Source organism: Mirounga leonina, unplaced genomic scaffold, assembly GCF_011800145.1.
Source record: "Mirounga leonina isolate KUSES-001 unplaced genomic scaffold, KU_Mleo_1.0 Mir_170, whole genome shotgun sequence".
Taxonomy (NCBI): domain Eukaryota; kingdom Metazoa; phylum Chordata; class Mammalia; order Carnivora; family Phocidae; genus Mirounga; species Mirounga leonina.
In genome coordinates this window covers 5,706,422-5,720,646 of record NW_023270433.1, presented here as the reverse complement: position 1 = coordinate 5,720,646, position 14,225 = coordinate 5,706,422, and the positions used below count along the sequence as shown (strand labels likewise).

At 55.7% G+C, this 14,225-nt stretch overlaps 1 protein-coding gene across 1 annotated transcript in view; it reads left to right on the top strand.

The window, feature by feature from the left end:
• Positions 1-14,225, top strand: part of HMCN2 (hemicentin 2) — a 149,629-nt gene that overhangs the window by 116,267 nt on the left and 19,137 nt on the right. The window contains exons 72-85 of the mRNA XM_035015614.1: positions 350-491; positions 580-724; positions 1,480-1,607; positions 2,181-2,337; positions 3,065-3,186; positions 3,978-4,142; positions 5,235-5,342; positions 5,629-5,763; positions 6,147-6,281; positions 6,750-6,940; positions 7,839-8,052; positions 8,997-9,131; positions 10,333-10,523; positions 12,017-12,098. Coding sequence (XP_034871505.1) covers positions 350-491; positions 580-724; positions 1,480-1,607; positions 2,181-2,337; positions 3,065-3,186; positions 3,978-4,142; positions 5,235-5,342; positions 5,629-5,763; positions 6,147-6,281; positions 6,750-6,940; positions 7,839-8,052; positions 8,997-9,131; positions 10,333-10,523; positions 12,017-12,098 — 2,050 coding nt within the window. The remainder of the gene's footprint in view (positions 1-349; positions 492-579; positions 725-1,479; positions 1,608-2,180; positions 2,338-3,064; positions 3,187-3,977; positions 4,143-5,234; positions 5,343-5,628; positions 5,764-6,146; positions 6,282-6,749; positions 6,941-7,838; positions 8,053-8,996; positions 9,132-10,332; positions 10,524-12,016; positions 12,099-14,225) is intronic.

Here is a 14,225-nt window from a genome sequence, read left to right as displayed (position 1 = left end):
GTGGCTAGGTGACCCAGGGCTAGTTCCTGAGGTTCTCTGTGCTTACCCCTCCCCCAAAGTGGGGACCAAGAATTGTAGGTCTTCTGGAAGCTCCAGCTCGTGATCCAAGCATCAGTCTCTTCTGCAACATCCCCAACAGGCAGATCCCAGGGGTAGGAGGCTCATTCCCTCCCACAGGAGCCTATTTCCCCCAGAGGGGCGTCAGGTGGGCATCTATAGGCCAGCCCAGAACAGGGCAGAGACCACTGTCCCGCCCCACCGGTTCCTTGGTCCTCCTTGCCTGGTGCCTGGGGCTGGCCTACCCTGACCCAGCACTAACGAGGGTCTCTCCACCCTGGGGACTCTATAGGCGGATGCCCACACCCAGTTCCCAGAGCAGGGCAGGTTCCTCCAGCTGCAGGCCCTGAGCACGGCCGACGGGGGCGAATACAGCTGCACGGCGCACAATGCCGTGGGCAGCACCAGCGTGGCCTTCCATGTGGAGATCCACGGTGAGTGGCCTCAGCCCGCCACCCCCGACGCTGGCCCTCCTTCCAGCTGCAGCTCCCAGCACCCACTCCCTCTGTGGCCCTCCCCCAGCGGTGCCCACCATCCAGCCAGGACCTGCCACAGTGACCGCCTCTGTGAACCAGACGGCCCTGCTGCCCTGCCGCGTGGACGGCGCCCCCCCTCCCCTCGTGAGCTGGCGGAAGGACGGAGCCCCCCTGGATCCTGACGGCCCCAGGTGAGAGCTGGGCCGGGAGGGTCTCGGGGGTGGGTTCTAAGCAGAAACCCGCCTGGGCTGTTGGAGCAGGAAGGTGGCTGTGTGGCCAGCACGTGGGGACTTCTCAGAACCCAAAAAACAGGCTTGGGGGTGTCAGGAAACTCGGGTGGCTGTCTGTCTGTCTGGTTTTGACTCTTGGTTGCTCATCTCTGTTTCTGTGGGAGGGGGCTTAATGCATCTCTCTTTGTGTCTTTCTCTCAGGCCCATTTTCTACACCTTCCCCACTATGAACATGGCAGAGACAGCCCCCTGGTCCCCTCTGCTCCCAGGTTATAGCTTCTGAGTTCATGCAACCTGCAGAGTCTAGAGAACTGCCTGATGATCCCAGTTCCAAGGGTGGAGCATTCCACTGGCCCAGCCTGAGTCTAGCTGGTCCAGCTCATCCCCAGTCCTACTGGCTGGGGTGCAGTCCAGACATGGCCCCAGGAAAGGACAGTCCTCAGATCTGGGGCACATGCTCAGAAAGGGTGCTTTCTGGATGCTGCTGCCTGCTGACTCTTAGGGAGAAGCTAGGCCCAGGTTGGGAGCACGGGAGGCCCCCACAGCTGCCCATGGCTGTGACCTCCTCTGACCTTGGCCTCATGGATGCCGGACTCCAGACTTAGCACTTTCCTACCAGGAAAGCCAGGGGCAGAGGAGACACCACCAGGGTCCAGCTCCTCCAAGGGCCTCCCTAGGCTGCTGGTCTTCGTGGCAACCCCCTCCCTCCATTCCAGGCTGCAGGTCCTGCCCGAGGGTTCCCTGAGGATCCAGCCTGTCCTTGCCCAGGACGCCGGCCACTACCTCTGTCTTGCATCCAACTCTGCAGGCTCTGATCGGCAAGGCCGCCATCTCCAGGTCTTTGGTAGGTAGACGAGAGAAAGCATGTTCCTTGCCTTCAGCATCCATCCCCTGTCTGGGCTGGGTCCAGCTTGGTTTCTGGGTTCATCCTTGCTGTCAGGAGCAATGGCTTCTCAGTGTTCTTGACTATGAAGCCTATGAATAAAACTTGCGACCACACATACTCAAAAGGTACATATTTATTTTATGCATATAGTACATACACTTAATACTATACTATCGTATTGAATGTGCACAGATAGGAAACATTTGAAAAGATAAGATTCAGAATCACTACCAGATGCTCTAATCTGCTCTTCTCATTCCAGTGGATCCCCTTGGTGGAGGCCACCCTGCTGGGCCCTGGCCTTGAGCAGGGCTGATGAGGAGTGGGACCCTGAGGGCTACATTCAGGGAGAGGTGGTCAGGGGGCCGCCAACCTGGGGGGCGAGCAAAGGTCCTATCACCCCAGATTTGGGAGGCTGTTGGAAGATTCCTGCAGAGTGTCTCCTGTTCTCCCCGCGAGGATGGGTAGATGGTGGTGGAAAAAGCCCCTGCGCCTGCCTCCATCCTACACCCTTGTCTGCTGTCTCTCCAGAGCCTCCAGCCATCACCCCTGGCCCCTCCAACCTGACCCTGACTGCCCACATCCCTGCCTCACTGCCCTGTGAGGCCAGCGGCTCCCCCAAGCCCCGGGTGGTCTGGTGGAAGGATAGACAGAAGTTGGATTTCCATCTGCAGCAGGATGCTTACCGGTACGGAGCTGGCCCTCGGGGTGGCACCATGAGGTGCTCAGGGTGGGGAAGGGGGTACCCGTTTCATGGTGGGGAGCCCGGTCGGAAACAAGGCAGGGAGGCACTCTGGTCCTCAACAAAGCACCAGGGTCTATGTCTCAACCTCAGGGGTCTAGAAGGATCTTCACTGAGATGCCCAACAGGGGGTTTAACACCATTACAGTTGCTGGGACATAACAATGTCGATACCTGGAGGCCTGAGTTCGGCTGAGCCCGAATACTCGTCTTCCTATTTCTCAAAGGTAGCTGATCATGAAATGACCCCTGGGCACATTAAAGGAGTCAATTCACCAATTAATTCGCCAGATATTTGCTGTGTCAGGTGCCGGACCATCACGGAGCTTTTGTCTAAAGCAGGTGTTCAACCAACATAAGCTGTTCTGATAAGGGACTTGGATCTGGTCGCTATTATAGAAGTTGTCAGAGCTGGTGATTGCAGAAACATACAGGGTAATAGAGAAACACAGGGATGAAAATTAAATTTGCCCACAAGCTCAACAGCCACATCTTTAAGAATAGAAACTTCTAGAAGAAATTTCTAGATTCAGGGCTGGGGAGCAGATACCAGAGGAGAAATGAGTCATGAGATACCCAGTCCACTGCATCCAGATTGCTGGGCAGGCAGGTCATAGCTGGCTGGGCTCGGGTCAGCCAGGCCCGTCGCTTAGCAGCCAACTGTCTGTCCCAGGCTCCTGCCCTCCAACGCCCTGCTCCTGGCAGCTCCCGGCCCCCAGGACTCAGCCCACTTTGAGTGCGTGGTGAGCAATGAGGTGGGTGAGGCCCGCAGGCTCTACCAGGTGACCGTCCACGGTGAGTTGGAACAGGAGGAGGGAGAAGATAGGATGGGGGTATCACCTGCATCTCCTGATCCCACCCGACGCAGCCCTGACTCCAGCACTGTTCCTGGCATGTAGGATCTCTCAGGAGAGTCCTCTCCCCAATCCAGATTATTCTAAACCCCAATCTGACTTTGTCATCACCCTGGTGAAAATTCCTCCCTTCACGGCTACCCACTGCACTCAGGATAGAATGCAAAGGTGTCACCTGCGTCCGCAGGATCCTGTGCATGCTGGCCCAGCCAACCGCCCCCCCACCCCCCAGGTTCAGCTCACCCCAAGGCCCACCTCACTCTGGGATCCAGTCATGCTGCTTAGCTTTTAGTTCCTCACCCCAGGGCCTTTGCATATTCTATTTCCCTCTGCACATGCCATTCCCTCTGCTCTGAACACTTCACCCTTCACCCAGCGGACGCTTGCTCTTCCTGCAGATCTCAGGTTAAATGGCACTTTCCCTGGAGACCTTCTCTGGCCTCCCCAGCTCTGAGCTCCCACTCTTGTGAAGGTTCTCTTGTGAAACACTCCAGAGACACCTAGCTGGTATCTCTGCAGAAAGCAGTTCTTAACTATACCCCAAAGCCCAGCAAAAAATACTTCCCGAGCGAGTGCTGTGACCTCTCTCTGTTGCCCCTCCCTCCCTGGCCCTTCGTCACTGATGTCACCTGTGTCTTAGTCTTCTGTTGATAGCTCTCATTCACCTGGCCCAATGGCTGCGTGGTCCCCCGTGGACCTCGGCAGGGCCTCAAGCCTTGTATTGCATTATAGTACCTCCCACCATTGCCGACGACCAGACAGACTTCACCGTGACCAAGATGGCGCCCGTGGTCCTCACATGTCACAGCATGGGTGTCCCAGCCCCGGTCGTGTCCTGGAGCAAGGCAGGCACCCAGCTGGGGAGGCGGGGGAACGGCTATCGTGTCTTGCCTTCGGGTAAGTAAGGGTGAGCCACGGAGAATGGAGACTGGGGGGATCGGGCGGAGGGTATGAAAGCAGACCATTGGAGCCAGGTGGGAGAGCAAGATGGAGCGCCCCGGCCTGGCTCTGCCGTTCCCTGCTGTGTGACCTAGGGGGACCCCTCACCCTCTCTGGGCCTTAGTATCCCCACTTACGCACTAGCTTGTTGATGTTCATCAGTGGTCCCCTGATGTTAGTTGACAGATCGGTGCCGCTCCTCATGGCAACGTGAGGAAAATAATATCTACGTGAGAGTTTTCATAAAGCTAGTTTGATCTCATCCGAAGGATTTTCCGTTACTCTGAAATTATACTTTTCTTATATTTTAGTGTTAGAAGTTCCTCTCTTTCATGAAATCAAGATGATAGTAGATGGGTGCTCAAAATTAAAAGTTGGCAACTCTATGGGGATTATCCAAATTACATTTATTTGTTAGTTGGTGAGCTGGTGAAATCCTAAAGCCTGAGCACCACTGGCCAGATCTGCGGTTTTCAAACTCTTCCAAAGCAGTAGAACCCTTTCTTCTGACCATCGGTTATAGAGAAGCCCATCACGTAAAGGAAGTTGACGTTCTGGTTCCATCTGGGGCTGGGGTGGTCCAGGAAGGTTAAAACGGTGTTCACCAAGCACCCAAGACTAAGGAAGACAGGGCAAAGGGAGGACAGATGAAGCAGTAATCTGGGAAGGCTTCCTGGAGGAGGCAAGTTTTGAGCAAATCACAGCAAAGGTAGCAGGGTGAGGGCCCGTGGAACTATGGGTGGGCCAGGGATTCTAGGCAGGGTGGTGGCAGGTCCTGGAACATCACAGCTGGAAGTTTCTAGAGACCACCCTGTCTGATTCCTCGTTGTACACATGGGGAAACTGAGGCCCCAAGAGTGGAAGGGACTTGCCCACAGTTATGCTCCAGACAGGGAACACAGGCCTCGAACCCAGGTTTTCCCTTGCTGCTTACAAATGGGCAGGGAGGCAGGTGGAGTGGCCTGCAAGAGAGACACCAGGGTGGGGGTGGGTAAGGGACGTCTGTCCCGGGTCCCCTCAGCCCTCTCCATGCCCCGCTGCCACCCGCAGGTGCCCTGGAGATCGGGCAGGCCCTCCCCATCCACACCGGCCGCTACACTTGCACGGCCCGCAACTCTGCCGGCGTGGCCCACAAGCATGTGGTCCTTACTGTGCAGGGTAAGTGTCTCCTGGCAGGTGGAGGAGAGCTAGAGGCAGGTAGGGTTGGGTAGGGAGGGAGGTGAGGGCCCCAGGTTCCAGATGCCCAGACCTGCCTCTGATCTGACTCCCCAATGGGATTCCTTGGGAGGGAAGAACCAGCCCCCCAGAGTCCTCCGTGCTGCGATTTCAGGAATCCCCTGTTCCTTGTAGAGGCTCCTCTCTCTGGTGCTCAGGGACCCCTGGTGGGAGGGGCCTGGGCGTTAAAGGTGTCCCCAGAGACCTCTGCAGCCCTGTCCCCTTGCAGCCTCCCCCGTGGTGAAGCCTCTGCCCAGCGTGGTCCGGGCTCTGGCAGCAGAGGAGGTGCTGCTGCCTTGTGAGGCTTCGGGCATCCCCCGGCCAAGCATCACCTGGCAGAAGGAGGGGCTCAGCATCCTTGCAGGTGAGTCTCAGCACCAGCAAGGGAAGAACTGTATGGGCCTGGGATCCTCCCGCGTGCCCCAGGGAGGGAGGGGGGGTATTGGTGGGGGCTCTGCAGACCTGCTGGGAGGTCCCAGAAAGTCCATGCGTCCGCTTCACCTCCTGCCCACCTGTCTCTGTTCACCAGCCAGAGCTTGATAGTCTGAGCACTCAGTGGCGGAGTTGGCAGGATAGGGGTGGCGGGGGCAGCCTGGCTGGGCTCTGGGGCTCTGTCCCCCTGAACCCTGTGATCACAACAAGGCACTTGCTGCCTGGTCAAACAGAATAGCCAAGTGGCCCTCCTGCCCTCCTCGGTGGTCCTGCTGCCCCCACCACCAGCCCCCAATTTCCTCCCCGCTAATCCAGGAGCAAGTACCCAGGTCCTACCCACCGGACAGCTTCGGATTATCCACGCCAGCCCAGAGGATGCCGGGAACTATTTTTGCCTTGCCCAGAACAGCGCGGGCAGCGCCGTGGGGAAAACACGGCTGGTGGTGCAAGGTGGGCCCAGGGAAGGGGGCTGAGGCGGACCCCAGAGGGCTAGGGCCTTCGGCATCCCTGCATCCTTCCCTATCCCAGCGTGGCTTGTATTCCAGATGGAACTGAGGGAAAAGCATCTTCTCCCATTTTGTGCTCAAGGTCTGCCTTTTGACCGTAACTCGGGTCCCTCTGCGTCCTCTGACCTTTCATGAATCATCCCTCATTCATTTGTGGCTTTCCAGTAACAAAAGCCATTTCTGTCCCCTTAGCCATTGTGTGTACATTGGCATCACCCTGTCACAGCTTCACCAAACTCAACGGTCCCCAAATTGTCCAGAGCACGGGCAATGGCCTATGACAGAGGTGGTGGAGGCAGCAGATGGGGGTGGAGGAAGGGGCGAGGGGGATGCCGACTGCCTAGGGTGCTGGAGAGGGGCAGCCCAGCCCAGCCCAGCCCCCATCCCCACGTGGCCCTCCCTCTCCCCACAGTCCCGCCTGTGATCGAGACTGGCCTCCCTGACCTGTCCATTACCGAAGGCTCCCACGCCCTCTTGCCCTGCTCGCCCAGCGGCAGTCCTGAGCCCAGCATCACCTGGGAAAAAGATGGCCAGCCCGTGTCCAGAGCCGAGGGGAAGTTCACCATCCAGCCTTCGGGGGAGCTGCTGGTGAAGAACCTGGAGGTGAGCCTCCCACCCTGTGCGCACGAAGGGGAGTAATAATGACAATGGGAGCAGAAAATCTCTGCTGAGCAGCCCCCTGTTTGTCATGGTCTGTGCTGAGCGCTGTGCAGCTTTTCATCCCAGGGGTATTATAATCCCCAAGTACAGATGAAGAAACTGAGGCTCAGAGTGTATCCAGTTTTTGCCAAGAGGCAGAACCAAGATTTGAACCTGGACCTCCGTGGCTAATTCCTGAGGGATGGAAGGAGCCCTGGACGGGGCGGGGGGCGGGGCACAGAGATGACTCTGTGTCCCCACGCGGTGCCTGTTTGTTGTCCACCCTGCTTTGTTGCTGACCTGAGCCCAGGGCGTGGGTGTGATCCCCACCCCACTTCCCCAACAGCACTTAGATTCTCTAATTACAAACGGGCCTCTCTCTGGATGGATGGGCGGTGGCTCGGTGGGTGCACCTGCTGCGGGGGTGGGGGGGCAGTCACAGGGTCCTCTGACCTTGCCGCACGGAGAGCCAGATAGCATGGTGAGTGCACCAGCCTTGCTGCAATGCCCCACGGGACGTCTCAAAGCTTGGCTGAGCCCTCTCTACAAAAGGCACTCAACACGGGGCCTGTCTCAGGGATGATGGGAGCATGGATGAGCTGGTGCAGGTGAAGTCCCGCACAAGGCGTCCGGCACATCGTGGGTGTTGTTACCATCGTGCAGTCAGGGCTTGGATGGTTAGGAAGGCTGCAGGGGGGCGCAGCGGTGAAGCGGTGAAGCAGGGCCATTTACTGGCTGTGTGACCTTGAGCAAGCCCCTTCACCTCTCTGGGCTGCATGCTCCCAGGGAACCTACGGGAGAAGCGGTCCCTAGGAGCTGCGGGTGGGGGCAGTGCTCAGGCTGACCCCTCCTCCGCCGACAGAGTCAGGACGCTGGGACCTACACCTGCGTGGCCGAGAACGCCGTGGGCCGCGCCCGCCGCCGCGTGCACCTCAGCATCCTGGCACTGCCCGTCTTCACCACCCTGCCTGGGGACCGAAGCCTGCACCTCGGGGACAGGCTGTGGCTTCGCTGTGCGGCCCGGGGCAGCCCTACCCCCCGCATTGGCTGGACCATCAACGACCGGCCAGTCACGGGTCTGGGCCTCCTGGGAGCGGGTGGATGGGGACCCAGGACCCGGGAGGAGGGCAGACTGGTGGGGCGACCCAACCTCGTGGAGAGGAAGACGGTGTCAGGTTCTGGGTCTCCAGACTTGGCCCTGTGCGGGGGGAGCAGAGCAAACACACGTGTGGCCGTATGTGACGGGTCACACGTCAGACCTGACAAGAAGCCACCTGCGAAAAGACTCAACCCCGAGACCTCAGGGCCGGGATGGGCCTTGTGTTCCAACCCAGCACTGCTGCTCCCACTGTGGGCCCCTGGGAAAACTCCTTTCCTTGGGGGCGGGGCTCTGTTCTCCCATCTGGTCCCCAGGTGATGTTTAGAGAGGCACAGGGCCTGCCCAGGGCACAGGGTATATAGTAGGTGCTCAATAAATGTCTGCTGAATTGATGAGTTGCTGAGTCCCCTCCAATGCAAAGTGATATTTTCAGACGCCCCTAAACCGGAGTCCAGGAGCTATGAAATGGGCTCAGAAGCTCACCTTTGTGCACCTGTGAGGAACACTTTGCCTGGACCCCGCCACCTCCCAGGGAGGGAGTTTGGGGGAGTGATTCAGCCTCCCTGAGCCCAGCTTCTTCATCTCAAGATGGAGATAACAGGGGTGCTGAGGGTGAACTGGTTTAATGCGGGAAGTACATGTTAATAGGCCCCCAAAGACCTACCCTCGCCCACGCAGCCAGCTCACGGTGCAGACTTGAAAATGATAGAAGTCTGGTTCTTCCAGCGCATCCCCTACCGTGGCCTGTGCCTGCCGTGAATGGGTCTGACGTGGTCAAGCTCCCACCTCGGGAAGAGACACCTGTTTTCATGTCTTTGCTAAACACCTGCTGGGTACCCCGGCCTGAGTGAAGTATTCAGGGCAGGAGGGGTCCCTAGCACCCTGGACTCAAAACCCTGCGGGGCATCTCTTTTCTACCAGAGGGCGTGTCTGAGCAGGATGGGGGCAGCACCCTGCAGCGGGTGGCCGTCACCAGAGAGGACAGCGGGACCTACGTCTGCTGGGCCGAGAACAGAGTGGGCCGCGTGCAGGCTGTCAGCTTCGTCCATGTGAAGGGTAGGGCGTGAGCCTTGTGGCCTTTCCTGAGACCCCCGATGAACCCGATGTGTTGGTTTTTCTAAGAAATAGACCTCCTGATCTCTGAACTAGTAACCCTCCACCCTGACTGTGCCTTAGGATCTCCTGGGGGACTTTAGAAAATGCTGAGGCCCAGGTTCCCCCTCTGACTCCAAAAACCAGCCTCTCTGGGGTGAAGCCCCAGCATCAGGATTTCTTATGTTCCCCAGATGAGTTGGCTGCAGGTAGAATGAGATCTGACCAATTGGTGGGCAGCACCGCCCTCAGCGGCATGGGGCCCGTGTAGAAGGAGGGCACGGAGGCCAAGGTACCCCGGCAGGAAAATGCCTGAAGCTTGCCAGCCTACCAGTTGTCCCCCACGGCCCTGCTCGGTCAAGGGCAGCATGGTAACCCTCCATGATGCCATGACTTAGTTTGCTTCCTTTCAGGATGGGTAGGGTGGAGCTTCATAGAGGGGAATGAGCAGCCCAAGGCACCAGGACGCAGGTGCAGCTGGTTTCAGCCTCAGGAAACCAGCAAGCCTGGAAACTGACATGGGGCAGCCAAGAGTGGTTTAAGATTTGCATGGGGGCGCTTGCATGGCTCAGTCCTTTAAGCATCCCACTCTTGATTTTGGCTCAGGTCATGATCTCATGGGTCGTGGGATCGAGCCCTGCATTGGGCTCCACGCTCAGCACAGAGTCTGCTTGAGATGCTCTCTCTCTCCCTCTCCCTCTGCCCCTTCCCCATTCATGCACAATAAATAAATAAATAAATAAATAATAAAATCTTAAAAAAAACGATTTGCATGAAGCGAGGATCAGGGATGTCTTAGTGTTGCTCTGTCCAACCCAAGGTGTCCTAATGGTTATGTAGTCTTTATTTCCCACAGTCCCTGGCAGGTACTCTGCAGCTGGGACAATCCATCCATTCGAGCAAGTATATGACGCTCATAACACTACCTTACGTCCTGTGCCTGCCTCAGGCATCACTAATCAATCGCAGCACTATTCCCACTCCGTTTCAAATCGGTGTTCCCAGCAGTCTATTTCGCTTGACCCGTGACATGGAAGTTGTCTGCCATCCCTGATGTGTTGACTATTCACAGTCATGCTGGGCCAGCAGGAGCCTCTGGGGATGGGTTTATGGGAGAGGCTGAGGGAACCTCCTTTCTGACATTTTGTCTGATGTTATCTTGCAGAAGCCCCTGTGTTGCAAGGGGAGGCCTTCTCCTACCTGGTGGAGCCTGTGGGGAGCAGCATCCAGCTGGACTGTGTGGTCCGTGGCGCCCCGGCACCTGACATCCACTGGATCAAAGATGGCCTCCCGCTCTGGGGCAGCCGGCTCCGGTATCGGCTACAGAATGGCTCGCTGACCATCCGCAGGACGGAGGCAAGGCGGGACCCAGTGCCTTGGGGTGGGGACATCCCACAGCCTTTTCTGATGGCTTAGGAGAGTTCTTTAGGTTGCCACAGTCCCCTACAGTCTACAAAGCACTTTCCCACCCATGACCCAGATTCTCCCCGCCACTAACTCAAGTAACCTCCAGCCTGTGACTTTTCTCTGTGCCTCAGTCACCCTGGCCGTTCAGTGGGGCTAATAGTTGTTTCTACCTCATAGGTTTATCGTAAGAAATCAGTGAGATGACCCATGCCAGGAATTTAAGAGTGACTGGCCCCTGGGTAATACCAATAAATGTGATTATTAACAACCCCATAGCGCAAAGTAGACAAGTAAGAGTGCCCCATTTTACAGATGAAGACACTGAGGTTCAGAGAGCCCCATGACCAGTAAGTGCCCAAGGCAGGACCCCATCCCAGCTTTCCTGACTCCTGCTCTATGCTGTTTCCAAAGTGTTGAGCCCTGGGGCAGCCCCCCTCACCTTCCCAGTGGTCATGTGGACATCCATAATACTGTCCTGTTAGGCTCTTTCTCGGGGCCCTTGCTTTCGCCCACCATTACCTGAGTCTCTACCACGGGCTAGGCCCTGGTAGATACTTTTGCTCTGATGAGCATGATTTCCTGTCCAATCTTAGCGGCCATGATCCCCATTTTAGCAATGGGGAGATGACGTGTACTCGTATGGGGACATGGCAGCGTATTTGTAATGAGTCCAGGACCGTCCCCAGTGGAGCCAGATTTAGTCCCATCCTGATCTGACCCCCAAATCTCCACTCTCACCTGCATGCTGTGCTGCCTCCACAGTCCCTTGGGAGCGGCCTCCAGGATATCACCTTCTGGGTGTAGACGGTGGCCTCAGGCTGCCCCCCAGCTCCCGCTCCTGGTGGCATTGCCGCTCAGAAGTGAATCTGAGCTGTGTTCTTCCCGGGCTTCCTCACTGGCCGTGGTGGTGGGTATCCTGTAGAAAAAGCTTCTCTCTCGCTAAGCTGGGAAAACACCACAAACCCTCTGGAAGGCTCGCGGCACACGCCCGCACAGTAAGAGCCCCAAGGAATCTCGCAGCCAGAAGTGGGTTGTTGTCTGACTCAGTGTTTCCCGAACTTACTTCACCACGGAGCCCCTTTTTCAAGGAATCCCTAATAATGTGCCATGGAGTGATGATACTTCATTGTACCCAATTTGGAAGAGGGGGATCTAAATCATGCTTTTGCAGCATGTGGCTCCACCAAGGGCAGCAAATCCATGCTCTCAGTCACCATTGCCCCCCATGTTCCAGGTGTGAAAGAGGCTAGATCCTCTTTGGATGTCTGTTGACAAGAGCCGTGGAGGCTCTTCTGATGAACTCCACGAGCCCCCGGCTGGTTTACCCTCTAAGCTCCTCTGGTTAGACGGGTCTTACTCCAGTCGCCTGTTTCCATGCCCCGAATGGCCCCCTCATCCTGCTCTCCTGAACACCACGCACCCCCTCCCATGCCCCCCTGCAGATGGACGACGCCGGCCAGTACCAATGCCTCGCAGAGAATGAGGTGGGCGTGGTGGAGAAAGTAGTGATCCTCGTGCTGCAGAGTGAGTCTCGGCCTCCCCCTCGCTTGGGCCCTGGGTGGGTAGGGACAGTGTCGGGGGGCGCTCAGGGGGTCGAGCAGCCGTGCTGAGGCTGGCGTGGTGCGTCCCAGGCTGTCTGATCAGAATGGAGGGCAGAGAGGGAGGGCCACAGACTGGGAATTCTCTGACAAATATTTGTCGAGAACACGCAGTTGAGGTCCCATGAAAATCCAGGGACCCAACAGCTAGGCCTGGGCGGGGGCCCCATTTATTCAAACTCACAACCATCCACAAGATCACAGTCACAGCTCTTGGATTTGCCAAGTAGCTGGTAGTTTACAGAGTACCATCTGAACCCCAAAGTAACCCTGCCAAATCGTCTAAATAGGGATTTTGAGTACAACTTTTTATTGAAGATAAACACACATAGGGAGAATACAATGTTATAAGGGTACAGCTCAGTGAATTTTGTTTTTTAATCTTTTATTTATTTACTTACTTACTTAGAAAAAGAGAGAGAGAGAAAAGAGAGCGCAAGCAGGGAGGGGCGGGGGAGAGGGAGAGAGAGAATCTCAAGCAGGCTCCATGCCCAGTGCAGAGCCCCACACAGGGCTCAGTCTCACGACCCAGAGATCATGAGCTGAGCCAAAATCAAGAGTCGGATGCTTGACTGACTGAGCCAGCCAGGCGCCCCTCGACAAATCTTCATAACATGAACCCACCAGGTTAACTTGCACCCAGAGCAAAAATAGAAAAATGGAACACTACCAGCTCCCAGCCACTCCCATCATATCGTACCCCCTTTCCAGTCAATGCCCCCTGCCCCTAGGTGATCCCTGTCCAGAGTTTTACCTTTAAAAGTCAGCTTGGGGTGCCTGGCTGGCACAGTCGGTAGAGCATGGGGCTCTTGATCTTGGGGTCGTGAGTTCGAGCCCCATGTTGGGCATAGAGATTACTTTGAAAAAAACAGCTTCATTAAGATATATACCACAAAATTCACCCATTCATACAGTGGAATATCCACCCTTTAAAAAGAAGGAAATCTGACACCTGCTACAACATGAACGAAACTTGAGGGCCTCAAGTGAAATAAGGCAGTGACCAAAACACACTGTATGACTCCCAATTATATGAGGTATCTAGAGTTGTCAGAGTCATAGAAACAGAAAGCTGATGGTGGGGGGGACAATGGAGAGAAGTGGGTGAATGGATCTAGAGTTTTGGTTTTGCAAGATGAGAGGGTCCTAGAGGTGGATGGCAGTGAGGGTTGCCCAACAGTGTGAACACACTTCACTACTCAACACTATACTTCAAAATGGTTAAGATGGTAAACTTCATGTTATTTGTTTTCTACCACACTTCTTAAAAATGAAAAAATTCACCCATTCTAAGCCTGCAGTTAGCGATTCTTAGTAAACTCATAGCATTGTCCATCCATCACCACGATCTGTTTCTGGGACATTTCTTATCACTCCAGGAAGCTCCCCCTGCCCGTCTGCTCCCGCCCCCAGCCCCAGGCAGCTGCCAATCCGCCTTCTGCCTCTGTGGACACACCTTTCTGGAAACCTCATCTAAGTGGAATCCTGTGTATTCTTCAGTTCCGAGTTCTTTCACTCATCAGTGTGTTCACACTTCATCCATATTATAGCACCTATCAGTGCTTCATCCCGTTTTATTGCTGAACAGTATCCATTCATCAGTTACTAGACAGTTAGCTGGTTTCTGATTTGGGGCTATTACAAATAATGCTGCTGTGAACATCGGCATGCAAGTCTTTGTGTGGATATGTGTCCTCCTTTGTCCTGGGTAGATTCCTAGGAGTGCATTGCTTGATATAGCTAATTTTTCAGGAAACCACCAAACTGGCTGTACTATTTTGCTCTTCTTCTAGCAGTGTATGAGGCTTCGGTTTCTCTACATTCTTGCCAACTTTTTTGTTGTCTGCCTTTTTTATTCAGTCATCCCGTGGGTGCAAACTAGTATCTCACCATGGTTTTCATTTGCATCCCTCTAATAACTAATGATATTGAGCGTCTTTGTGTGTGTGTGTGTGTATAGCTCGTTCATGTGTCTTCTCTGGGTAAGTGTTTTTCAGATGTTTTGCTCATTTTACAATTGGGTTGTTTGTCTTATGAATGAGTTCTGAGAGTT